The sequence below is a fragment of the Betta splendens genome, chromosome 7, assembly GCF_900634795.4.
Source record: "Betta splendens chromosome 7, fBetSpl5.4, whole genome shotgun sequence".
Taxonomy (NCBI): domain Eukaryota; kingdom Metazoa; phylum Chordata; class Actinopteri; order Anabantiformes; family Osphronemidae; genus Betta; species Betta splendens.
Genome location: NC_040887.2, coordinates 2,654,256 through 2,681,908, shown reverse-complemented (window position 1 = coordinate 2,681,908; position 27,653 = coordinate 2,654,256). Strand labels below are relative to the sequence as shown.

General features: G+C 49.5%; 1 protein-coding gene across 2 annotated transcripts; it reads left to right on the top strand.

The window, feature by feature from the left end:
* Nucleotides 1-594: 594 nt before the first annotated feature.
* On the top strand, nucleotides 595-27,653 carry samd10b (sterile alpha motif domain containing 10b). Of its 2 annotated transcripts, none has more exons than XM_029156835.3 (5): nucleotides 595-978; nucleotides 13,502-13,716; nucleotides 18,505-18,673; nucleotides 21,623-21,763; nucleotides 26,320-27,653. In XM_029156835.3, exons 1-5 carry the CDS (start codon nucleotides 966-968, stop codon nucleotides 26,340-26,342), a joined length of 561 nt encoding a protein of 186 aa, XP_029012668.1. In that variant the 5' UTR covers nucleotides 595-965; the 3' UTR covers nucleotides 26,343-27,653. The 2 variants fall into 2 exon arrangements, with proteins under 2 accessions (XP_029012668.1, XP_029012669.1); XM_029156836.3 differs by having other exon boundaries at nucleotides 599-978; nucleotides 13,502-13,710.

Below are 27,653 nucleotides of genomic sequence, written 5' to 3'. Positions count from 1 at the left end.
TTGTCGTGAAAACTGTGTGAGCGTCAGTGGGAGCGCGCACACGTCCACGCTTTCTGTTGATTTAATTAAGGTCATCGCTTTAAACGCAGACTGCACAAACTTTACACAAACACGGAAGTTTAACAGCTGCGCAAGGTTCTTCTGCAGTTCTGGGTTTTCTAAAAATAAACAGTCTGAAACAGGATTTTGCTGATGATTAAAGAAAACAAATCAAGTGCAACACGATGTGTGAGTTTGTAAAAATGTGTCTAAAAGGAATGAAACACATTATTCAGATTCCAGTAAAGGAGAGTTAAAAAAACAGAAGGACCATGTCCTATTTAACACTTAGTAAACTACCTGCAGTAATACATGGATTTGATTGGCTGATGCCACTTCCTAATGTAATGTCCTAATGTATTGCTGTATGTTATACAGTAATACTACCTCTGATACTACATATATCCAGTATATATATATGATATTTCATATCCAAACATCTCTTGTTGCCCACCCCCCACTTTTTATTCCATGTGTGGGGGGAGGGGGACGTGCTCGCGTGTAGGAGAGCGAGAGAGCGAGAAAGAGAGAGAGCGAGAGAGAGAGCGAGCGAGAGAGAGAGAGAGAGAGAGAGCGGTACTATCTAGTCTGCAGCCAGTAGCAGCTGGTGTCGGGCGTGATGACCTTTCGTCTCCTGACGGTCAGGTGCGTAGAGAGGCGGAGATTCGGAAGAAGCTGCTTTATATCGCGCCGCTCGCGACGTCCCGGGCAACAAATGCGTGAACGGACACAGAGCGGGCGTGTGATCTAGTTCTTTATCCCCTCTCTCTCCCACCGCGACCACAGTAACAGCTGTCTCCATGCTCACATAGCGGGTTAGAGAGGGCAAGGAGCGCTCCTCATCCTCACACAGTGCGTTTTATTCGGGGGCGGAAGGATGCGAGGGTCCTGTTGACACCACGGAGAGATACACGCTGAGACCGACGATGGCTGTGGACGGTAGGAGCGCGTTTCTGTCTTTAGCGTCACATCACACAAGGACTTCATGTCCGACAGTCATGACTCAATATTATAACGGTAATAACTGGATGCCTTTAAAAGCCTCATATGGGATCTAGACATAAATTGCAATAGTGGTAGTTTACTTGTTCTGACAGAATGTGAGCATGAATAATAAAATAAACTTTACAGTCTGCTTAAGTTGAATTGAACATGATCCACTTTAAAACTTAGATGCAGCCGGGAGCGGAGCTGAAAAGCACGTAGAGATTCTGTTTTGAAGTTATATTGGAGGAAGGAGCTTTTGTCTGGCCTGGACTCCACTGGTGTTTGCTGTGGGCCGACACCTGGTCCACCTGAATAAATCACACCATCGCTCCATCATGGAGAAGCAGCATTTGTTGTTCTGTTTGTAAATACATCAGTGACTGTAACATGATTCTGGAGCGAAAGCGTTCATTTTGAACAGAAATGTTCCTCAAACCTCTATTTATTCATCTTTGTTCATCAGCTGTGGCTCGTCCTGGCTGTTTGTAGCGCTCGTGTCCTCCTCTGTGTCTGTCTGCCTGCTTTTGGCTTCAGGCTTCAACTCACTTAAGTGAAGTCTAATCAGAGCCTCTCGCTGCTCCAGGGCAGTAATGTGTGTGAGAGCATTAGTGTGGTGCCGAGTGTGTTTCCCATCTGTCCTCTGTCTGCAGAAGGAGGTTAGCTGCTAATTAGCATGGCTGCAGGTAGGACGTCCAGGCGTTGATGTGGAAGCTGGACCGTTTCGACTGACTCACACTTAAGCGTCGTTAACGGAGTCACGATTGTTGATGCCACATTAAAAGTGCTGTGTCACTTAAATAAGTTACTGCTTTGAATCCATTATTAAGCGCTGGCAGGGACATATTAAAGATTAACATCTAAATCTGTGATGGGACGAGGAACACGCTCATTTTTCACCGCAGCCTGAAAGCGAAGCGACAAGCGCTGCCCTGTGGGGCGTTCGCTTCCTCTCGTACCTACGAGTGTTTCTGAACATAGTTACCTGCTTGTGTTGTCACTGCTGGGTGGGCTGCCAGCGTCTCTGTCACATGGTAAATAGCATACATGTAATAGCCAGCTCTGTCTTATGGCCGTTTAATGTGCTCGTAGGACGCTTTGCTTCCGTCGTGCTCGGCTGAAGCGAGTTTTACTAATTACCGTGCGTCCGCCTTCACGTTTGACAGTTCAGAGTGGACGAAATTCATCCATTCGTGCAACATCTGGCTGCATCCTACCCCCAACCAGGCCGCACACACGATGAGCCGCTGCAGGAACGGGAACAGCCACGGGGGCCACCTGGTTGGTGGGGGTGTGCTCCCATGTGAGACCGGCCCGGCCGCGCTCCGCACGCGCACGCCCACAGATCCGGGCTGATGTGGAGGACGCATGGGTGGCTCCCATCCAGCTGTGCACTGTCAGACACATGCAGTGGGGAGGGCTCCAAGCTGCGCATCACCGTCCTCCCGGCGAGCGCGCGGGTTCGAGCACACAGCTGGAGCCGGGTTCCAGGCGCAACCCATTTATTTGCCCGTCTGAGCATGTGGGTGGAGGAGGAGAGCGGATGCTGTTTATCCGGTGGACATGAGTGGGAGACGTGGAGAAACGGGAGAGGCAGATGTTTCAACGACAACAATGACAGCGCTGTTATCGATGTTAGAGGAGAAAATAGGATTGAATCACTGCTACAACGCCCAGGTGCAGCCAGGACCTCCCTTCTCTTTCGGAGGATGTTTGTGCACATGTGTGTTTGTGCAGACGAGGAGGGACCCCCTGCTGGTGGGAGGGTGAGAGAATTAGCTCCCCACCAACAAACACACCCTTTGTTGGTTTGCTGGCATGTGCTGCGGCGCCTGGTGGAGGCCGTGCAGACCATTTGGGGCTTCTGGTGTTGGAGCCAAATGTGCTTCTGGCCCCGTGGTAAAGGAACACAGTTATTTTTGTGTTAACAAAGCAGCAAGCGCTAACCCCCCATCCCCTGTCCATCATCAGCCCTGCTTCCTCACAGCAGGGCGTGCGTTCAGTATAATACACAGATAATCCTCTTGAGCACAGACGCCCTCCTGTCATCCATCATGTCCTCCATGATCCAACGCTGCTCTGGAGCTGTGCCGGGGCCCCAACCTGTGCTCTTAACCGGTGGAGCGTCTGATGCGATGTTGAATGATGAACCTCTTCCAGTTATGAGGTTGGCACCAGCTGAGGTCTGAAGACAGACGTGCTAAAAACGCAGTCTCTGGTCTCTCACTGGACAATAAATGAAGCAGATCAAAGCAGGAAGTAAGACATTCAACTCATTTGTAACAGTTTATAACAGTGAGGTCAAGGTATTGTTTGGTCTAATTCAGGAGTAGAGGAGTTTTCATATCTTTTATATTGTTAATGTATTCACTGACACCTGATAAGATCAACGATTAATATTAATTCAGCACAAGCAGGGAGGTTTGATCTTCTTAGATCTGGATAATGTGGCCTTCAGCCTCAAACCTCAAGTGTAGACGAAGAGCAGTTGTGCTTATTATTGTGGTCACAGCTGTAAAAACTAATAATAATAGAATAATTAATATTTAGTGGTTGCTTTAATTTAAACTTGGCTTTGATGAAGAACATTTCATTGACCTCTGACCCACTGTGGGACTAAGGTGGATCATTGGATCAATCGGTAGACAAACATTTACGCTCCGGCTCTTTCACGGACTGATGGGGTGGAAAATAAGGAAAAATCCAGTTCAGTCCAATTGGACAGTGGCTTAAGAACTGTGGTGGTTCTGGATTGTGTTCTGCAGCGTCACACTTCACCTGCCTCCTCCGTTCTGCTGAGCGCCGCCATTCCCCTAATGCTGTACTCACAGAAATGACAGGACCTCACTGTTCTGATCCGGTGCCCTTGTCCTGGGTCCGACAACCCCCCCCCCCCCCCCCATTTCTCCTTCCTCTCCCTAAATGAGAGTGCTCACAGGCCCATATCCAATTTCTCCCCTTTAATTAGCCCTGTGCACCAGGAGACGGTTCAGGGGACAGAACCTGAACCGGTGTTGGAATGAATCATAAAGGCACATGCCATTTTTATTGAAGGATTTCTCTAATTAGGCATAATTTCATACCGGGCTTGTGTCCCTCATGTATCACACTGTTGTTACTTACTGACTTAATACCCATAAATTCAATCACTGTCTCTCCCTCTAGTTCTAGTCTAATCTGTTTTTTTCCCCAACACATGCTTAATCAACGTAATCATTGAGCTTTGGCCTTTCAAATCAACCGCTCGTCTATTTCTATTTCATTTCATTTATTGTAGATCACATTTATGCTTTAATGGCACAATGTAGCGTTCATGAATATCGCCTGCTCCCGATCCCCATTATTTGTCCTGAGTAAATGAGATGGCACCAAACAAGATGAGGCCGTGTTTTAATATCCTTGTCTCCTCGGTCTCATCAAACCAGATGTCTTTCAGCCTCCAGTTTCAAGGAGACCCCCCATTCTCTGCCCCTCCCATTAGCTTCTTCTAAACAAACAGTCTAATTGTGTGATGGAGTAAGCTGGAGGTTTTCACTCTTTCTTAATAGTTTGACCTGCTCCACCTGCTGAGCGTGGAGGCCGCTGGAGCTCGTGGTGCCGATTGCCCATTAACCCAAATGGCTAATGGCACCAGCTACACCCTAACAAGACGTAGGTCCCTGCTCACTCAGACGCACCAGTCACGTCCATCCACTCCAGAAGCAATTACACTGCCACTTGCAATCTAATAGCATGATCTGCAGATCTGCATGCGCGGAGTCCGTCTCCGTGTAGGACTGAATCTGTGCGCGTGCGACGTCGAAACGGAGCACGTTTCAGACTCACCCCCCTCCATCCTTCATACCTTTTCCAAAAATAGAACTCAATTTTGCCTTCTGTCCTCCCCCTATCAGCCGTTGAGCTCTTCCCTTTCTCCAGCCTACATTTCACACTCGCCTGGTGCCTTCCTGCCTCTCCGGCCTCCTTCCACCTCCTCCCCTGCTCTGTTCCCCTAATGTGTTGTTGTAGTCGTGCGCTGTGAATGCACCGCCTCTGACAGTTTGGCCTCAACTGGCTGTCACAGTGCTGCTCCAATGGGCCCTCAATTTGCCATGTCAATAGGCAGCCAAGTGTTGGCGTGTCAGCGCGGCAGCTGAGCTGGGGAGGAGGACTTGTTTAAATGCAGCTTAACCCCTGGAACGGATGCTGCGTTTCCTCGCGTTTCACCCGCGTTTGTTTTCCGGGCGTCCATGTTTCCTCTCAACTGCACTTTATTCCCACTTCCGTCTCATCCGCTTCCATTCTGACAGCAGTCCCCTCTCCCTCGCTCGCTCTTGTCATCCCCTTATGCGATCTCTCTGGAGCAACGCTGAGGTTTCCACTTGGCAAACTTTTCTCCCTCCCACACTCACTGAGCCCAGGGGAAACTCTGCCTGAGATATATTATATGTAAAAGCCACATGGCACTATCATGAAAAGCCTCATGCCAAGGCCAATGCATTATGCATTATCGCCGCGTCCTCACACTGCACGGACGCTCACGCGTAGTTTAATGTGACATGCAGATTTCTGCACGTACATAAAACAGGATTTGACGAATAAAACCCGACTCTGACTCCGATTTTCTTAATGCCAGAGCCAGAAAATGTCCTGAAGGCAGAAGAGAGGAGATCCCTTTTAGCTTAAATGAAACCCGCTGCCTCGTGTGCCCTTTCCTAACTTCAAATTAAATGATTCACTCTCACGACAACGTGGAAATGCGGCCTCTAACACAACACGTAGTGATGTTTGCTTTGGTGTAAGCTGAGTGGATCTGAATCAGTAGAATGTGAAGTGAAGTATGTGATTGTTTTCCTTTTTCTTTGAGACGTTTTCATCCTTCACAAAGTTCTTTTGCTTCCTTCAGCTGCCTGTGACTCTTTGTCTACACTAATACGCTTCTGAGTGTTTGCACCCTTTTGACCTGATTCTGTGTAAATCCACTGAGACATGTGGCTGTTGTACCTTATCCTTAGATTAGGAGGGATTTGTCCCATAAGAGTGGGCGATAGCGGCAGCAGGATTTAGTCGTCTAAATGGTCACGAAGTGTGTGATAATAAAAGACTCCAGTGAAATATTACAAACACTTGGGTTCCACCTGTGCACAAACCCCTGCAGGATGGAAGATCTGCACCTCGGCTTCAGATCCTGTGCAGGATCCCAACACGTCGCCCTAAAAGCAGGTATTTCGTCTGCTTTGATAGAAATAGTTGTTACATTGGGCTGGAAGTGACAAGCGGCAAAGTTAAGCGAGACCCTACCATTGTGGACAGCTGATGTCACAGCGCTGCCGCTCAGAATTAGTGGGGGTGGGCTCCGACGCTGCCTCCCCAGCGTTGCGGTCTCGCCCCAGATATCAGGCCACTGCTGCTCCACGGGCTCAGATCTGAGTCACAGATCGGGGCACAAAGGACGATTTTGAGCTGCGAATAAAAACTGACACAAGTCACATATTCAGCGTGTTAGAAATTCTGATGTAATAGATGGAATAAAAGCTTTTCAGAGCGGATCACCAGCGATAAGGCTGAAACTTTTGCTGGTGACAGCAGAGAAACCACTGAAGTGTGCGATATCAGTCTGGATGGGTTTGAGGTGCATCTAATTTGGTTTAATGGAAATAATCAAGGGTTGGATATTAAAACTGTCCTCCTGGCTCTTATCATCATCTACAGCTAAAATTACCTACAGTCAGCCAGAATTTGAGTAGATGAAACAGCCAGTGTGTGTGTGTGTGAAAGCCAGTCCATGTGGCTGCTCATGCATGAGCTAGTTAATGCTCCATAGTTAACATGATGTGTCTGTGTGATAATTGGACTGTGTTCAAGTCTGTGCACGCGCGTATCTGCATGTGTGACGTCTCAGTGGCTTCACGATAATAAGGAAATGCTTCAGTGGGAGAGAGAGCTGAGAATTACTGAAACACACACACACACACACACACACACACACACACACACACACACACACACACACACACACACACACACACACACACACACACACACACACACACACACACCAAGGTCGATAGGGTGTGTGTTTGTGTGGAGCCCAGAGCAGAGACTACACAGCATCTGGTGTCATTAGACGACAGCATTTGGGAACTTATCAATCGAAAGATAACAGAGTTTGATTTAATGATGTGTTCCTCGTCACCACTGGGATGATGCTTTCAATTTAGGTTCCCACCTCAAAATGAAAATGAAAATCCAGAAAAAGCGTCTGGACGTTAAGCACCTCTTCTTTTTCCATGCACCTGTATTTGTCTGCATGTCTGTAGACTCCCTGCGATCCCTGCAACCCGGCGGCGTGTGTTGTGTGTGAGTGTGGGAGCAGTAATTGCCACGTCCATCCCACTGAAGGTCCCGGCAGCGGCAGTGCCAGAGTGGAGCTGATAACGTGGCAATTAGGCTGCAGGAGGCATCAGCAGCGCCGGCGGGGGGGGGGGGCAGTGCGTCCGGCTGGAAGACGCCTCCCACCGCTGCTGAGCACCAGCAGCACGTGAGCGACGCTGTGATGGGAGCGAGCGGAGCCTCGCGTCTCTGTTTGACGCTCGGCGCCTGTGGCTGAGCTGCTCCTCTCACCTGCCTCTGTGGTGCTGCTGAAGCCTGTGTGTGGAAGGTCCCCCCCTCCCTCCCCTCAGGAGGCCGCAGGTACCCCCCCGGCTCACATCACAGGAGCACAACAGACTTCAGCCACTTCAAAGCTGCGACTTGTGTTTCGTTGCCTGACAGAAGAACCTGCGCCGCCGCCGCCGCCAAGTAGCTGTTGCTGATCATTCATGGAGCTTACGAATCTCCAAACGAAACCTGTCTATCTCCGCTGCAGACCCACACATCCTTCTCTCTCTCTCGCTTCAGCAGAGCGTTAACTTTTTTTACTCATCAGCTTCGCGTCCATTTTGTAGCTGATTTCCTCCTCTGTTCATTCATCTCTCATTCTTTGTCTCTTTGTGTGGAAGCAGGGATGGTGCAGAGCAGATTATCAACTAACTCCCAATGGTCAGATACTCACATCATTGTTCTCACGCCCCTCTCTGCGTTCAATAACCTGTGTGTGTGTGTGTGTGTGTGTGTGTGTGTGTGTGTGCATGTGTGTGTGTGTGTGTGTGTGTGTGTGTGTGTGTGTGTGTGTGTGTGTGTGTGTGTGTGTGTGTGTGTGCGTGCGTGTGTTCAGCGTCTCGTTCAGACACATGTCTAATATGACAGCGAGGTAAATAAAGGCTGACATACATGCACAAACAGCCTAGCGTGGTGGTGTGACACTCGATAGTATTGAGCGCTGCCCTCCGCGTCCTGTCTGTGCGGCGCATCGATTCCCAGGCCGCGCGTGGCGATCACTGTGAGCTGTGGTTCATTCTCATCACTGCCGGCAGCGTGTGGATGTGTGAGTGCAGACTCTGGGAAGGTAAACGTCCGTAGCCGCCTGTTCCACGTGGGAGGAATTATGAGGTGAGGGAACGTGGAGCAGATGCTCCGCAGACAGCGTGTGATGGAGCCGTGCCGAACAGCCCTGCAGGCTGTCACTGAAGGTACCGGTGGGCTGTTCACGCTGCAGAAGTAGGAAATAGTTGCTTTAGTGAGTAAACCAGCAGGCCTCTGGACACGTTGGAACGCAAAGTCATTGAATTGAAGTGGATGCAGACTGTGTGAGTAGAAACCTGCTCATTTCCTTCTAGTTATTTAGTTGTGCTTTTATCAAGGCGAGGTTGAGGACAGGGAGTCTTTTGGAGCTTTAATAATTTGTCCCCAAACATCCTATGATCCACTAAGTTGTGGACGGACAAACTGCCACATGACTGTTAAAACAGCTGGAGTTCAGACTAAACCAGTCCCACATCCTGGCATTCGGTCAAACATGGCACCAAAACATCTGCAGTTCACATCTGTGCCGTCATAAGTCACATTACAAGTGTGGATGAGAGGGTGTCGGAGGCCCACGCTCCACTACATTTAAACGTAAACGGATCCAAGCAGACAGATTTTAGCGTGACCTTTGGGACGGACACCGCTGTCACGTTCATCTAAAACTATTTAACCATGCAGAAAGTTCTGCTGCCTGTTTGACCTTTAAACGCAGCGCTGCCCATTTCCAGCTCGTCCCGTGTGACGCCGCCTCTCGTTCGGTCGTGGGCTAATGTGGATGAATTTGTCAAAGGTTTTTAATGAGCTGTTTCTGTTCTGTTCTTGAACAGAAGTTCACAAACCACCCAGCAAACACGAACTGATCCACTGCAGCTCTGTGGCTGCTCCACAGTCTGCTGAGTGCATCATTTATGGATTTGTATTGTTTGTGCTGTAAACACACACTTTGTGCAGGAGCGCGTCATGGGAATAGTGACCTGAGCTACAAGAGCGGGACATAATGGAAAAGTGGGCACAATGTGTGCAGCCGTCATTACGGCGGTTCTGCTGAATGTGAGTGCAGGAACCACACTGGTCTCGTCTCACGTCCTATCACTCGTCCTCGTTCGTCTCCTGCTTCTCCTCTGTCCTCTTCCCTTCCTTAGAACATTTCCTGCCAATAGGACATTGCTCTGTACTCATTTCCATCTACTCTTCTTCTCTCGTGTGTTTACCCTCAGCGTAAACAGGGCACGGCCGCGTCACAGCCGCGTCCCATCTCTCCTCCTGTCACTCGTCCTCCTCCTCCTTCCTGTGTGAGACGCGCAGCGAGCGGCTGTGAGCAGCAGTGGATGTGACAGCCTCCGTCCTCGAGCGCTGTCCGATGGACAGTGTGTGTGCGTGCGGTGTGCGCTTTTTATCTGAAGTGATCTGTAATTGTATGTTCTCTGACACGACGATGGATAATCAATAACCCCGTCTCTGGGCCAGAAAGGAGAGTTAGAGCATAAAAGTCACGCTGCCCTCGAGGCCGGACCCTCTTCACTGTGCAGCCTGAACGCAGGAAGCCAAGGTTGCGCCGGCGTTGCTGATTGTTGCTCACGCCGTGCCGTCGGCTGCAGCCGAGCACTGGCCTGCAGTTTGACTCCAGAGCCCAACACATGTATCTGCAGCACACGTACACGGGCCGAACAGCGGCAGACAGGGATTTCACAGATGTGTGTGAGTCCTGAGTCACATTCATGCGTGAGCTTGCTGGCATTTGCTTAACGCACACACACGCATTTCTTTGGCATTTCCCTCATCTTTGCCGTTATTAGAGTTGGTGTGTCGTTATCTTCAACCCGCCTGCGTCGCCGATGTCCATTGTTTACTCCCATTTCCCTATCTGCGCGTTCCCATGACGCTGATAGTTTGTGAAAGGTAAACCTCAGCCCCAGCCTCTGCGACAATGTCTCGTGTCAGCGTGGATAATAGACCGCAGTGCATCATGGGAAACCCCCCCAGGGTCCTGGGTTTTATATTTATTTTTAAAGCTGCAACTAGATTATTCTTTTTTTCTCCCCTGCTCTTTTAAAATTGAGTAATTTCATGGCTTATTCCAGGGGTTAGGACCAGGTCTGCTGCTGTAGAAGACTTGTAAATAGCCTCTCACTCACCAACGTGTTCCTGAAGCATGTGAGGAGCTGGTCATTAGTCTTGGTAGACGCTGTATTCAGTACTGTACATAAACTCACTGCACCATCAACTTTCATCCATTTGCAGATGATGCATGTGGACGACGATGATATTTTTCCTTCCTCCTTCTCGGACGGCAAATAGAATTTTTTATCTTTCGGTTGAGTAAGAGATTGTCTCCAGAGAGGCCACCGACGCCAATGTATTCCAGCGTAAAGACACCACAGCATCCTCTGCTGTGATGCCTGAAACAAGTTGGACCGGCCAGACCATTAGCCTCATCCTCCCCATGAGGACGAGACCAGCGCGCGCACGCACTCCTCAAGCTCAAGCAAAGCAAAAAAAATAAAAATAAAAATCAGGAAAAAGCCAACACAGCAGGATTTAGAGGAGTCGTTCGGGGTTCAGCGGTGTCGTGTTAATGTACTGTGCCATTTGGTCGGGAACGACCTTCCACGGCGCCGCACCTGCAGTTACAGGCTAATTATCTATTCAAACGGGGAGCGCTTGGGACGCGCTGCTCCGGCAGAGGAGGAGATACGAGGTCGCACTCCGCTGGGCTGAGGCGTCCGTCTGCACGCGCTCCCGCTGACACACAAACTCCTGTCTGACACTTTGCCCTTGACTTTGGCACCGTCACCCCCCCTCTCCCCCATCTGCACGTCCGGACCCCGGAGTTTGTAGAAAAGCTGCTGCCGCTGTAAATCTGATTTCCTCTTTTATTCACTGACACCTATCGTGCCTTTTGCTTTTTCATTTTTCATCCCTCTCCATCCGCCCTCCATCATCCCTTGTCTTCCTTCCCCCAGCTCCACTTGAGGTAATAAAAGTCACCAGCAAGGGCAGGGAGAGATAATACAACGCCAGTTAGTGATGAATGGGATGGAGGGGATTTGGCAGTGGTCCAGGCTGATCGAATGCTGGGACAGACAGGGAAAGGTGACAGATTACATCTCCGGCTCCAGGGGAAGGACAGTAATCACCCCACATCACAAATACTGTGTCCGTGTGCGTGAGTCCAGTTAAAACCCAGTGCAGTGGACTCATTGTAGAATAGATGTCATTAGGAAGGTCTGTGTATTTAATGGCTTTTGGCTGGTTCTGAATTCACACTCGCCGCACGAGGCAGGAGGTTAAGCTGAGCGAGTCCATTAAGCCGCGGAGCGGGTGCTTTGTCTGTATTTTATGGCCGCTGGAGGTGGCGGGGTCTGCGATGTGGCACGGATGGAGATTCCAGTGGAAGTCATCACGCCGCACTTCCCTTGGAGCGGCGGGGTGGTCGCTGTCTAATAATGGAAGCGCTCTGGTTCCACCAGCTTGAGCGAAGACGTTCTGTGGTCTCTTAACGCGGCGCCGCGGGCTCCTTTACCTCCACACAGTTTGATGAGTTTACTGTCGGTGCGCGTGGATCCAGAGCTAATTAGCATGGCCTCCCTCCTCCTCCCTGCTTGTACGTCTTCCTCTCCCTTGTGAGCGCTGCCTCGTCTCCTTCTCGGTGACTGGCAGCTCTTTAGGCTCTTTAGGCTTTAGCTCCCACATTCTTCCCTGCTGTCTCCTCCCCTCTCAGTCTGACTGGCACTAATTATTTCAGGGCTCTGCCTGGGATCCTATTTTTTTCCCGATGACCCCAAAGACCTGACAAGCAGGAAGAGACAGAGAAACACTCACAGAGAGCGAAACAAGAAAGGTGCCGCTGAATAAGACGATACAGAGGCAGCAGCGTATAGAACGGAGGGGAGCGAGACGAGGGCGAGCTGGAAGAACGGTGCAGACGCTGCGAGCGCGGCAGCAAAGGTTACACATCAGTGATTCCTGGCAGAGCTTTCTTCTATTTCAGCTCCACCCTCTTGTTCTTTCTCCATCGTGGCTGTGTACTCACCACTGCTCAGGAACAGGCGCTGGGTTGAAAAAGCTGCTTCTTTTCCTCAGCTCGTCTCATCTGCTCGTGTTTCTCTGTGTCGTGAGGCCCGAATGTTCCAGGAAGACTCGTTTCCCCACGTTGGGAATGGAGGTTTTAGTTGTTGGCTCTTTATAAAGAAAGAGGTCACGATCGCGGGAGAGACCTGAAGAGAAATACATGCAAACTGTCTTTGTGAGTGGGAGAAATTAGGAAGTGATTTGTGGGAGATGAAAGGAGGCTTTTCACAAAGTGAGTTCAGCTGCAAAGAGATCGTTTTCATATTAAAAAATGATGAATGCATAATACTGCATTTCATTTAGCGACTGCAATTACGAGCACATGCAGAAGCGAGACTCCAGAGCCGTGAGGCCCCAGAGAGTCTGGAAGTGCAAGTTCTGTTTGAGTTTCACTTTTAGTTGGACTTTGTTTCGGACAGAAATAATTAAAGTGGCACTGAGCGCGAAGCCTTTCTCGTTTCCACCCCACACTCACACGGACACATGGGAAAGACTCCACCGTGAGCAGTAGTGCTGCTTTTATTCCTTCACATTACTGACACATCGCTGCTCAGGGCGTCGCTAGTCGAGTCCGTCCGGCGAGCGGCGGCGCCGCGTTAACAGCTCGTCCGTGCAGCCAAAGCCCAGTCCTGGGAGGAAACAGGAGGAGACGGAGGGAGGGGGAACAGAAAAATCAAATATTCATGGCGCAGGATTTAAATAATCAAGGACTAATCTTGCAAAAGAGACACAATTCCAAAAATCATGCGCTGCCTCCGTGAATATGCACTCAGCATAATTGGAGATCACAGTGGAGTAGCGCTGCTGCCCACCACCACCACCATCACCAGCACAGCCATCTGTTTGTAGCTGCACTGAGTGTGTAATCTGGAACCAACGCAGCCCGTGGAGCTCTCGGAGGATTAGCAATCATTTATTTTGTGGTGTTTCTGCTTTTCTTGTTGCACGGCTCATGAGCAGCGCTTCTGCAGAGCCGACGCAAGGCGAGTACTCATCACTGTTTGCTCTTCTCTCCCCCCAGCGGCGTCCAGCTTCAGCTTCTGCCGCGCCTCCCTGGAGCACACGCTGTCGGCCGAGGAGCTGAGCTGCCAGCTGCCGCGCCGCGCCGGCGGCAGCAACCTGACCTGGCACGACGGGCGCGGCCAGAAGACGGCGCACGTGCACGCGCACGCGCACGAGCACGAGCGCAGCGTGAAGCTGCTGCAGCAGCCGGGCACCGAGGGCGTGCAGGTACAGGTACCGGACCCTCAGGACACGCAGAGCTGCGGGGGAGGGAGGTCTGAAGGGAACCAGTGCCAGGCTCCTGTTCACGGCAGCACGGAGTCTAACAGTTTTACTGCTTGTGCAGTTCGACCAGTGCACAGAAGACGCCGCGGCTCTAGAATGTCACGCGTTCCCTCAGCGCTTGTTTCCCCACACGCTCACGAGCAGCTTTAACACATATGCGACGCCGTTTCCGTGGCACTGGAGCTGAGGCGCTGCTCCCAGTCCTTCCAGCGAGCAGCCAGAGCGTCCTCCGCTCTGCTGCAAAATTCAATCCCATCTGTTCTGGCGCAAAACAAAGAGGACGAAAACCTATTTTAAAGCAATCTGCTCGCGTTTGACCCCAAACAGCACACGATGCTGCAGCTCCTGCCTGGATGCTGGAGGAAGGCGAAGGCACAGCCCCCCACGGCCCCTGAGCACTTATACAGCACATATACACCACACCATTGTTTATAATTAGAGAAAAGACGCCCCCTCAGCTATAACCGCTGTAAAGGCTTAATAAAATATGAGTGGGAAGCTGTTTCCATGTGATTACACAGAGACTAGATAATTAAAGTCCTATATGCCATATTAAGTAAGGCTTATCGCTGCTTTGGCAACAAACCCCTTCATGTATTATTCAACAAATGGGAGAACGTCCAGTCCAGTGTGTGCGAACGCGTGTGCGTCCAGTCGTCTCAGGAGCGATGATTCAATTATTCTCCATTACGCGTGTTGTGCACACAGCGTCTGTAATGAGTGAAGCTCAGCTTCTGCATGTGGAGGGAATCTTCCTCCTCTGGTTAACGGCGCTGATATGGAAACGCAGCGTGGAGCAGAGCTGTCGGCAGACGCTGTGTTTGCAGCGCGTTTACAGCACGTTTACTGCAGATTGAACTAGTGACTGCCGTCTGAATCTAGCTTCAACCAAAGAGACACACTTGACCTGTGGAATGATTTTTTTAAATGCAGCTTTTATCCTCCTTTTCCCTGTTCCGTTGCTGTACGCAGACCTGAAGGCAGACCTATGGTATCTGCTAATAGGATTTCTTTCTGAATAATGACTCATTGTGTAGTTGGCACACCTTCCTGAATTGGCCAGATGGGTGGAGGGGGGTGGGGTGGGGGGCTTTCTTGCCGTCTGACACACAGCGTGTGGGTGAACACTTAAACGAGCCCTAGGAATAAATGGGTGGAAAAACAAAGACACAGTTTAGGAAGTAACAGCAGCCATTGTGGTTTCCTGCATCAGGACCAGTTCAGAGGGCGACTGAGATGAGCAGTGGGGCTCAAAGCAGTCAACTAATGAAGAGGAAACACAAATATACAATGCAAAATGCTCAGTCAAACTCCTTCTAATTGGATTTGGGGCTTCTCTAACACTGAGCCTTATTCAGTCACAGAGGTGCACACAGTCCTCAGAATCACTGAGCACCGAGCAGTGGGACGTGATGAATGATGCAACAGAAGCCGCCAGTGACCAAGGGGAAGATTCAGGGTTACTGAGAGGAGAGGATGAAGGATGAGGTGAAATGAGACGTGGTCGAGAGACAGAGGTGTGATGGAGATATGAAGGATCGTGTCTTTGGGGCTACGACGGCGACAGTAGATCTGAAGGTAGAGCGAGAGTCGTTAGGTCAGACAGCAGAGCATGCTGGGAAGACGGAGGAGGCGTGTTCACATGCTGTGGGGGGGGGGGGGGGGGGGGGGGGTGGGGTGTAAGCTGGGTGTGAGATTCACTCACTGAACCAGGCTTCAGTAAAACACACACACATACGCACGCACGCACACACACACCCACACACACACGCACGCGCACACACACACACACACACACACACACACACACAAAACACAGACACACACACACGCACGCACACACACACATGCACACACACGCACGCACACACACACCCACACACACGCACGCACGCGCACACACACACACACACACACACGCACACACACACAAAACACAGACACACACGCACGCACGCGCACACACACACACACACACACACACACACACACACACTGAGCTCTTTACTGCTAATTGGCGTAACATCAGTGATCAATATCAGACAGCGTCTGGATGTGCAGAGACGGGCAGGAATCAGGAGAGAGGTGTTATCGGTCACAAAGAGTGAATTCTGAGGCTTCCCCACGCTCCTCTGACTTTGGCTAATCCCTGACTCAGCTCAGAACCAGAGTATGCACACACACACACACACACACACACACACACACACACACACACACAGGCACCTAAATGGACACAGACGTGAAGGCAGGCAGGAGAGGGGGACGGGGGGCGTGCCGCTGGCAGAGGATAGAATGTATGAGGAGGCAGAGGAGGGATGAGAGACGTGATGGAACAAAGTAAACAGGGAAGGACAAATAAGCAGTTTGAGGATACAAACAGATGGATCGATAGAGAAGTGCGGAGGGGAAAATGGATGTGAGGGAGGCAGAAGATGGGGAGGAGCACGGACACAGAACTGGCCTGACTCAATACATGGACTGTGTTAGAGAGGTATCGGTTATTAGGTGTTTAGAGCTGAAGCCAGTCATTATGAGTCCATAAGGAAGTCTGAAGCATGGCTTTTATTATCTCTAGGCAGCAGTAAGTGTCCAGCCTGGTCCTGGTTATAAATTATGAATCCGTCCTCCTTCCATAATGTGCAAAACTAGCTCATGCAATTGTTGCAGGTTTGAAGCCAAATTAAAAGTAATGACCAGTTTAATACATTCTGGTTTACTGACCCAGTGGTTTTGGTACACATTCCCTTTGCCCTCGTCTTCCTCGTCTTCCTCGTTTCCTCTCCCCTCCGTCTCATTAGTTTACCGCTTGCTTCCCCTTCGCTGCTGTGCTCCACATCGCTCCCCCTCCTCTCTTGTACATTATGAATGAGGGCGCTCCTCCCGCTGGACAGAAGTAGGTCTCGGGGAGCGGGGGAGGCAGCAAAGGGTGAGTGGGGGATGACGAGGGACGACTGGGGAGCCGGGCAGATCAGGTTCACTGTGATAGAGGGACAGAAAGACGGTGCAGGAGAAGAAGCGAGCGAGCTCCCTTCTGTTCAGCTGATGATGATGATGATGATGAGGCTGGTGATGAAGGTTGATGATGAAGGCTGATGATGAAGGCCGCTCTGCAAAGCCTTCGCTTTTTCTCCCTTTGTTCACCTCAGCTCCTTCTTTGTTCTTCGTTCAGTGTTTCTTGACATGCTCTTTTCCTCACACTCGCATTAACGAGTCATGATACATAATAATGACTTTAATTGAAGCGCAGCCTTGATGTGTTTTCCTACTTGTTCTAGGTGTTAAATGATACTCAGCGCTTGTAAAACACATCACATTTACTCATTTAATGCTGCTGTAGCTTCCTTTATGCTCCAGTAAAGGTACGTTATTACATTCCCTCTAATTCATTTGGTCCCTGGTTAATCCATGCGAGTCTGAAATCTACTGCTTTTCGATTTCTGATTATTTTATTTCTAATTATTATTTCCAAATTGTGTTGCTGACGTCCGAATCCCAGCACCTTGATTTGACACGGACGGAGCTTCATATTTTTCAACGTGTCACCTCCTCCTCCAGTATTTCCCCATTCTCCAGTAACGATGGCCTGAGCAGTAACTTTGGGCTGCTACTTTAGCTCTTTGCTGAGTCGGGGTAGAAGCGTGCGGGTAATTAGGAAAGGAGCAAACACACTGGAGCAAAGAAGCAGAGTTGTTTTCAATTAAGACCCACAAAGCAGAACACACTTAGCTGCGAGACCAGCCAGAGCCTGATAGGGCTGATTGGTGCTTAAATAGACAGGGGGACGTCTTATTACAGCAGCAGCAACATGATAAATACTTGGACCTGTGTCTTTAATGACCGGTAAAATGAAGATGTTTGTGGGACCTGATGTCCCCAGAGAAAGCGTTGCACATAAATCTGTAGACGCTGTGCATGTTGCATGTGTGTTTATGGCATTTCAGCATAGATAATCCCATTAAATGCAGTCAGTTATGCAGCGGAGCGTTTGGCAGCAGTTCTGTGTTTTTCTGTTGAGAATCAGCCAAGGCCTTTTGTTGTGGAGTTGGCTCATTCGGAGCCTGAATGAATGGATTAGATATGAGAGTAAGTACACAAGAGAGGGAGCGACGAGGCAACAACAAGATAGTTGTGTTTCCTGCCCGTGTGAACTGCTCGTGACTTTATTAATGTCCATATTAATTTCCTGCACATGGCCAAGATACACAAAGACGAGGCTTCTGTCTGACAGCGCTCAGAAGAACGACGAAGGAGGGCGACGAGCGGCGAGAGGAATGAAGAGAGACGACAGAACTGCACCAGTGCTGCGCTGACGCCTGATGAAGGCGCTGCTGTCGGGGAAAATTACACCCAGAAAAACAACGCGCCGGCACCCAAATAATATATGGAATGTAATTACTGTATCGAGATCAGCCGCTGACGGCGAGGTGAAGCGGCGCGCGGGGGATGAGGTAACCCACGGCAACGCAGGGGAAACTGGCACCGCCCCCTCGGGTCGAAAGGTGAAGCGAGGGAGCTTCAAACGCGAAACATGGGCTTGGCCTTTTACAAACACGTGGTCACTGCTGATCTGGGTCCGTTATAATGAATGTGGTACATAAACACACACACGCTGCAAGTTTAGGGGCGGCTGCTCAATAACAAGGTGATGATATGGAAAAAATGAAAAGCTCAATAAACAGCTTGCTTCACAGACGGTCCCACTCACTGACTGTTTGTGTCCCCTGTGTTTTCCAGCTGCGTCCGGGTGAAGCCTTCACTGTGTATCACACCAGCCCCACGCTGTCCTGTCTGTCCAAACCCGTGGTGCTGTGGACCCAGCAGGACGTCTGCAAGTGGCTTAAGAAACACTGTCCTCACAACTACCTGACCTATGTGGAGGCCTTCTCTCATCACGCCATCACAGGTACGGCCCCGTGGAGCTCGGCTGAGACGCGACAGCATAAGAGGCTGCTCTAAAGTCTTTATTTAGGCCTGTGGCTCCACAGCTTAGCGTTTTCAGCTGGAAACAGGTTTACATCCAAATCTCCCCAAAGCAGATTTAAAAGCCGTTCACGAGTAGTAATGAAAGATTTTAGGAGAAAAAGGAGAAAGTTGTTGAACAAAAGGCAGAGTTTCACCAGCACCCTCTCTCTCTCTCTCTCTCTCTCTCTCTCTCTCTCACACACGTGCGTTTAGTGGGCGTGCGAGGGCACAGGCGTGTTTATTCCCACGCATGCGCCGACGCCGCAGCTGGAGCGGTTTTGGTTAAAGCCCGTGCAGACGTTCAGTGCTTTGCTTTGAATGCACGTGGTCACTATCAGAGTAGCATCACTGACAGCGCTGCCGGCGCCGTGCACAGAAGGATGCTGCGTCTCTGCAGGAAGCCAGGACCGGAGTCTGCGTCTGCATCATCTCAGTCCAGTGACCCAGAAGTGAATCTGCCTCTTTCAGCCTCTTAGTGAGGGCACGGCTCCAGTGAAACGGCGCCTGAGGAGCTCAGAGCATCTCCTGCATTAATGTGGAAGCGGTCTTTACTTCTAGTCACACACATATTTACTGTTGTGCACCTCGGCTTTATTAGCCATTCTGAGCTGCGTGTCACATCAGACTAAAGCGCTTTTAAAAGGTCATTTAACGCACATCAGTCCAGAGCTGCTCTCTCACAGCTCGTCATCACACGGCATCAAAAACGTCTTCATAATCAGATACTTCCAGTCAAAGCTCCATTTATTGACACCTGCTCTATTCTCACTGCCCTTTGTCATCCACAGTGTGTCTGCTGGTTGCTACTATACAGTACAAGCAGACACATGATGTAATACAGTCTGTGGGCCTGTAGAGAAGGTCTGGATGGGGATGGTTCTATCAAAGCATCAACCTGAGGGCTGAAGTCTTTGTTCCTCATATTGGGATTGCTTTCAACATCTCCTTACGACTCATTATTGTTCCAGCCAAGGCCACAGACACTGTTAATAGCAATTTATTCTGAAGCCAAATTGAGGGAAGTGATCTCTCTTGAAGCCGCTTTTTGTTTTTGTCTCTCTTTTCTCCCGTTGACAGCGCTGCTTTCCCGATCTGTAGGCAATTATCAGGAGATGTATTAAGACTGTCTGGGGGGAATTGATTTGAGCTCCACTCATCGGCTTTGTCTCGTTTGTGCGCACGCAAACGCTCACAGAGACGCTCGCACGCGAGGACCAAGGGCAGCGATGCTCCGGTGGCGCACGAGAGGCTGCAGGGCGACGAGAGAGGGAAAACAATACTAATAATGCACCGGCCTCAGAATAAATGGGAAATTACTGCGTGGCCTCAGGTAGTTGGCCGTGCTGTTCCACTTTACGTGTCAGAAACTAGAGCACCGCCACTCTGAGAAGTAAATAGTCCGTCTTTAAGCCACACACACACACACACACACACACACACACACACACTGGAGCCTTGTCCACAGTGGAGGTGGCGATTGTCCGCCTGGTTCCAGCCCATCTGGTTGTAGCGCAGACGACCGGCTGACAGTTCTGGCCTCATTTGGCTGGTTTCAGTGATGTATAGCTCAAAGAGCAGCGGTGTGAGGAGAAGAAAATCCATAACTCAGTCACGCGTGTGCTGGCAGCAAAGTATCAGTCAGTCAAGTTGAACAAAGCTCCACAAAGAAGGCGCCGCCCGTGTCACAGTACATCCCTTTAAATGGAGGAGGAGGAACATGAAGATCAGACTGAGTCTGGCTTTGCTTTGTGCGTCAGCATCACACAAACAACAAACTCAAATGAGAAGTTGTGCGTCCATGAACGGCACTGACCGATGCAAACAGGCGTCATTCCAACGGCCTCAAACGTTTCCTGAGCGTTTGTTTAGGGCACCTGCAGGTTATTACACTAATGAGGAACTATATTTTTGCAGATGTTTTAAAATCCCCTCCACTGAGGCTCACTACATATAACACCTGCCTCAGTCAGTCACAGCAGTAAACCTGCTCTCTGCCCTCATAAACTTAACACGGGCTCTTTATTAAACACATTTACCGTATATTCCATGGGCTCAAAGGGACAGAGGACACAGAACCTGCTTAGATCCTCTGTTCTGCTCACACTTATCGGCTTCAGTGGATAAATAAAGCACGTTTACTGTGTGGAACCTCTACTGAACCTGCATAATGCACAAATACAGAAATCAAACGGCCGACATTTAGATACATAATGTCCAAGGGAGGGAGCTGGAAGCATTGGGAGCATGAGTAACGGGTCTAATTATGGAGTGGGGCGCAGTGCAGAGCTGCTCACATATGATGGGTTCCCTCCGTGTCTGAAGGACGCGCGCCGCGACCCGGACGCTGTCGCACACGCGTCACGCGCGTCATGCGGCGCCGCCTGCTTGTAAGAGCTGTTTACTGTGGGTAATGGTATGTTAAATGTGTGTCCCCAGGGTTAACTGCCAAACTTGGTAGTAAAAGGCAGCCACAGAAAACAGGCGGCTCAGTAAATCCTCCTGGTGCCACAGTCTTTAACTAACGGCTCCACCGCAGTGCAGGCGACAAAGCGGCGCCTCAGCGACGAACCCACATATGGCCGTGAATGCGTTTCCAACACGGACGTTGACATTTGCATGAACCAGTGCCGAGAGAAACGCGCGTCTTAAAGTGTGTGGCTGTGACAAAAGGGGGAAAGTGCTTAAGAAAGAAGAATGTGTCTAGATTTAAGTTGGACAGAGATGAGACAGAGCTGAGCGGATTTCCTCTTCCCGGTTATTTGTCTCATAAGAAGATACGATTTACTTTATTATCTCTTTGCGTGGGAGCAAATGAGCTCATTAGTGAATTTAGCAATTAGAGGTGTGAGGGTTCTGTGTAAACGCCCGCCCCCTGTGTGTCTCCTGCCAGGCCGAGCGCTGCTGCGCTTAAACGGGGAGAAGCTGCAGAGGATGGGCATCATCCAGGAGACGCTGCGGCAGGAGGTGCTCCAGCAGGTGCTGCAGCTGCAGGTCCGAGAGGAGGTGCGCAACCTGCAGCTGCTCAGTAGAAGTAAGTCCCGCTTCTTGCTCTGCGCGCGACCGTGGGGGTGAGAAGCAGCGGGTGAGGCCGCTGCTCTGAATTGGGGGGAGGCGGCCGGGCGTCACGCAGGCCTGAAGCCACAGACGGAGCTGGACCTCCAGCTGCAGCTGTTAGTGTATTTTATTGATGGGAGCCTTGGATTAGGTCTGAACGATGACGGAGGTAAACACTTTTATTATCCAGCCGTCAATAAACCTGCTCAGTCAATTGCTGCTGACCTGGATTCACAGGCGCTCATTGGCGGCTGTGACTCAGTCACCACAATGTTCTCTCATAGAACTGCCTTTCAGAGGCTCAGTGAAGACTCCAGCTTTGGCAATAAAATGTCCCTTTGGGTTAAAGGAATAGGACAAAATTCACCCTTAAAGCACGTTCGCTTGATGATATTCATCCACTTTTGTTTTTCACTCTCCTCAATCGTGACCCATATTCTCCTGCCTGAACTCCTGAGTGAAAGGGAATCTGAAGACTGTTGGTGTAAATCAATGTTCGGATGCTTTGCTCTCCTCTTTTCTGAGCATCCTGAGAATCAGAGCTTTCCAAAAAAAATCACAGCCATTTGCTCTAAGTGTTCAATCTCACTTGATGAAGTGCTTTGGACCAAAATAGAACATTGTGTTCGTGCAGTTGTTCTTGCAATCAGCTGATCCTCATGAACTGATGGTGAGTGCGCTCTTACAATCATCAGCATTCAAACAAGTAAATGCAGTGATCCTTGCAGTCTGACAAGATCGCGCTCTCGCTGTCTCTTCATCCGCTGCCGTTCGTCTTTTAGTTTTGCTCGTTGTTGTTTGCTGTCGGCTTCGCGCTAAGCGTTTGACAGATATTATATAAATAACGGAGGGTCTGGCGTCCATTTTAATCTTTTCCTGACCGACCTCTGGGATCTGAAAGTGTTTGTCAGCCGTGAATGGAAGCGCATTGTGTGAGAGAAGGATTGCAGCTACTGTATGTGAAAAGTGAGAGGGAGGGAGATTAAACAGGAAATCTGTGATATAAAAGACAAACAGGATCATCTGAACGTCACACGAACGCGCTCCCGACTGTGGGATGACATTTACAATAGAATCTACTTATCTGGGGTCAACTGCAATGAAGAAGAATCGAATATAAACTAACATGAGGAATGATATTAATATTAATTATTATTCTAATATTACTAATCGCTGATGATGAATGAACCACCAGCCCAACCTTGACTAATGAAGACAATTATTATTTCTCTTCTTTGTTCCCCTCATTTCAGCTCAGTGTTTACTTTCTGGTTGTTCATACTGTTGTGACTTTCATGCCAATCATTGGCACGTTGAATGGAACTGAAGTGAGCGCAGCAACGCTATTGGCTGGAGCAATAATTAGATTGCAGTTGAACCCTACTATTAATAGAGCAATGCAAATGTAATTTGCCAGTTCAGCAGGCGCCGACGCCGAGCTCTGAGGTCGAGCTAATTTGGCGGCTTCGTGCGACACCTGAGGTCCGCGGGGTTCGGTTCAGGGGCGGTGGAGGTGGCGCCGGGTGGAGGTGTCTCATGAAAAGCCTGATGAGGGGGCGGAAATGCAGATCGCCGCCCACACCTCGGGTCCGACAGGTTCAAATCCCTGAGCTGGAGTCCAGTGGTGTGAACTTTAAAATCAGCTGATCAGTCTAAACAAACTAAATCTTTCAGCTCTTAGATGAGATCAGCTCCTGTTACTTGGGTGCCTGTCAGCACCATGCATTCAAAAGCATCAGCACAGACTGGGCCTACTTTACATGGGATGTGGTGCAGCATGGAGGATAGAGGCCGATGCTTTGACTGTAAAATGGGAGGCGACGGCGAAGCGGAGGCCGAGGCTGGAGGTGAGTAACAAACAAGCAGAGTTTTCACATAATGGACGCTCAGAATGTGCCGTCACACTCGTCGCTGCTCGTCTCAACCCGCGGCACCGCTCACACCTCCAGCTGCTCCTTCAGAACCACTCTCCCAGTGCATGTACAATTCTGCTTTGATTTAGTGGCGCCACTTGTCACACCACCTGTCAGGTCTGATTCATCTGCGATGCATTCACCGAGAATTAAATATTGATCCCACAATAACTTTAGAAAAGAGCATAAAAATGAATACGCTTGGATTTGATGCCAGTTTGTCACCAATCTCTGCAATTTCACAAGGCTCTCACATTATCCACATCAGCACTGTAACGAGCTGCCGTCAGTGAGGTTTTACACAAAAAGCATAAAATACTGCTGTAAAAAAGACAAAAGCACAAAAAACAGAGGAATAACATCTGAATGTGGGGAGAGACGGGCAGCGTGCAGCGGTGGATGGTTGGCAGATACAGAGGAGGAACCGTGAGGATGAACGTGGCAGATCACAGATTAAGAAATGAGACCGTTAAGGAGGTTAATAAAGGGACAGAAGCTGCTGTGACGGCGCCGTTACAGCGGCTTCCAGCTCCGTGTTAATCTGTCTGTGGCGCGTTCGCCGCTCACAGCAACGCAATAACATTTCACACTCCACATGGAGTCACATTACCACTGTTACAATTTATCCCCTCCATAAAGGACGTGGGAGAATATTTAGGAGCCGCTTGTCTATGACTGAAAGAGAGTTGATATTGTTTGTTTCACGGAACCCATAGAAAATGAGGTTATTCTAAAATGATCTCTGTGTTTTTATGGTCAGAGTTCAGAGTTCAGAGTTTCACTTTGGTTTTTAGAGACTTCGCTCTCACTGTTCATTGACTTTTCTGGTTCCACTTTTGTTCCACACCTTTAAATAAAAAGCGAAACCTCCTTCCCTGTTAAGAGTCACTGTTCTGGGGCCGGGCCGGGCCGGGCCGGGCCGTCCGCCTGAGGTTCTGGCCGTAGCTACAGACACAGCAGCAGGAAACTGTGTGATGATGCAGCACATCTACGTCCACGCGTCCGTTACAGCATCACTGAACTTTGGGCAAAGTTTTAGTTTATGAACCACAGTGGATTCAAGTTTTAATGCTGCTAACGTTTGAAAAATGCACACAGCCCAGAAATTTACATCAGAGCTTCAAAGCAAATGCAAATTCCTGGTATGAACCCACTGGTGTACGTTCCACTGCAGTGTTTCCCCGTCTTGTATGTGACGCTTTGAAAGCCACAGTGTTGCCTCTTTGGTTCACGTCCCTTTGTTTGGATGTGGATGCATCAATCATCTGTTTTGTATTTCATGTATTTTCAGCAGCTACGGCTTCATTGTATCAGTCAGTGGAAGCGCTCAGAGCCTCGTACTGAACCGGTGTGAAGCTTCACATCAGAGCCCAGTTGCTGCTCTGCCCTCCTTCCTCCGCCTCCAGTTGTTGGTATATCTTTAGAATAAACTGTCAGTCTCGTTTCCCTTCTCCACACGTCCCATTTTCATCAGTCTGTTGTTGTGTCGCCATCTGCTGTGTTTCTCGGTCTCTGAGGTAATTACCTGAAACCAAATGCGCCGTGAATAACCTCCGACCACCCCTCGACCCTCGGCCCTCCGTCGTCTGAGCCCCTCGGTTGCCGTGGGAGACGCTCTCAATGACCCTGCAGCTCTAAACTCTCGGGATGTCGCCCGTCCTAGCGAAGCTTTACTCGTGGCGCCATATGGCGCCTGCCAACGCGCTGTGCGTCTGATTTAGGATGTGAATGAACCTCGAGCCTCATTTCGTCTCCACCAACTTCGCCCAGTTGCTGTTTGTTTAGCATGATTTCTACCAGGCAGCTCCTTTGTCATAGCGACGCCTCTCCATCGCTGTGACTTCCTGGTTCGGGCTCGCTGCCGCCGCGCCGCCGCCGCCGTGCATCTGTCTGCGCTTCCAGACAGGTGGCCCATCTCCCTCACTCATCACCAGAGGAGGACGTCAGCGCGGAGCAGCCTCTCTTCCTGCTGACACTCACCGTCGTCTCAGGATGCAACAAACTGGCTGGTTGTCACGGAAACCACCTGGCTCATCTGTTCCTTTGAAGAGGGAGAGGGACAAACACACATTATGGCACTATGAAAAAGTCCAAACCTCTGGGTAATTTATATTATATTCATTAAGGCCACATGGGGCATTTGGAGTTAAAATGTATGTAACAATCATGTAAATATGTAGAAAATATGTATTTTTGCTATAATAAAGGCTTTGCCATATTTGATGTGAGTTTTCATTTCCACATCTCAGGTCTAATTAAAGCTCTGAGTAGTTGAACTAACACTGGTGTGACTCCAACACAGAATAAGGTTTTGTGTAAAATGTCTCTTTTGGCAGTTAAATTCCCCTCAGAAACACTAAAGTCTGTTTATTCCAGCGCTCTTCTTGCTGCGTGGTCAGTCTGGACGAGTCAAGTGTCAGGAACCAACACTCCAGTGGATGAGTTTTCAAGGCAGCAGACAACAAACCCCAGCAGTGGACTTTGAGGAGAGGCCAGCGGCGCGTCCTCCATGCGAGCAGACGCTGTGGCTAATGCTGGTGGTGTGAATGAGCTTCAGAGCTTTAATCCCTGTGAATCCTAATTATGTGCCTCCTCTTCCTTCCTTCCCCTCTCTCCTCAGCCTCATTTGGGAACTTCTCTTAGCTCATCCCTGGCCACGTTTGGCAGCTGCTCCCTCATCCCCTGTCACAATGCGTCTCTGGGAGCCACGGAGGAGCGGCTCAATGGGTGAAAGAGAGGACGGGCCTATAGACGACTTGCCAAATATGAGGAGGAGGACTCTCATTCAGGGGCCAATCTGGTTCACAGGGACAGAGTCCGCTCAAGGCAGGAACACAAACTGTAATGTAGTGATAAGATGTAAGATTCAGTCATAGTTGTGGTGTTGGCCCCTCACTACTACACTCTATATGCTCCATCATAACCCAACAGAACCTTGAAAATGAAGACTTACACAGGTTTATTTGGACAGACGCACAGATGCAGGTTACGTCTCCTGTGGTTTGGGTCATTGATTAATCCTCCGGTCAGATTTTACATCACGTACGTCTCTGAACCCGCTGACGCTGAAGATGGAGGACGTGAACACAGATTCCCATGCACGGATCCCATGCTCAGTCTCCCTGCGAAGCGACACCGAGCCGTTTAGAAGTAGATGTGGTGTGAAGTGCGTCCGAGCAGAGACAGTATAATCGATCCCTCGCTCATAATGTAGGTCACAGTGCATTTTCCTCTCAGGACGTCGGAGGATCAACAATAACACTTCCAGCTGAATGTCATTCACACAGTCAGTCTGTTTGTTTCGTGACTTATCTGCAAAATGTCAGTGAGAAATTAAAAGCATATACTCGATACGAGCATTGTAGAATAACATGCAGTTTAACCTGTGTATACTGTGACAGTACTCTAGTCTTTAATTAATGGAACGGATGGAGTTAGTGTGAGTCTGAGCTTGAAAAGCAATAATTTGAACTGTAAGAGATGAAAATGAAGAGGGTTTTTTTTACAGCTGGGATGCACAATATGGCCGACATCCAGTAATAATGCTGCTTCTGACCCGTGTGTGTGTGACTCTGTCATCACAGTCTCTGTGCTCTGGTTTTTAGTCACGCTAAGTTCCTGATGTGACTCTAGGATCTGGTTTCAAATGCTCAGAAAACTACGCTACAGCAGCTTTAAGGTCAAGTCACACAAATGAAGAGAAAGACGCTCCCATTATGACATCCATCCTTCTGTCCTTGGACAAGAATGTCCAGCTAATGTGAGCCACTGACTGTTACAAAGGAGGAAACGCTCTGTATTATTTTGGATACGCAGATATTAACATGTATGTTTTACTCCTAAACTGAATTTTAGAGGCTGATATGTATCTGCTTTGTTGATAGAAGGACGTGTGGTATGAAACAGGACGAACAATGTCTTTTTAGAATAAACTGAAAGAAAAGTGAAATGAAA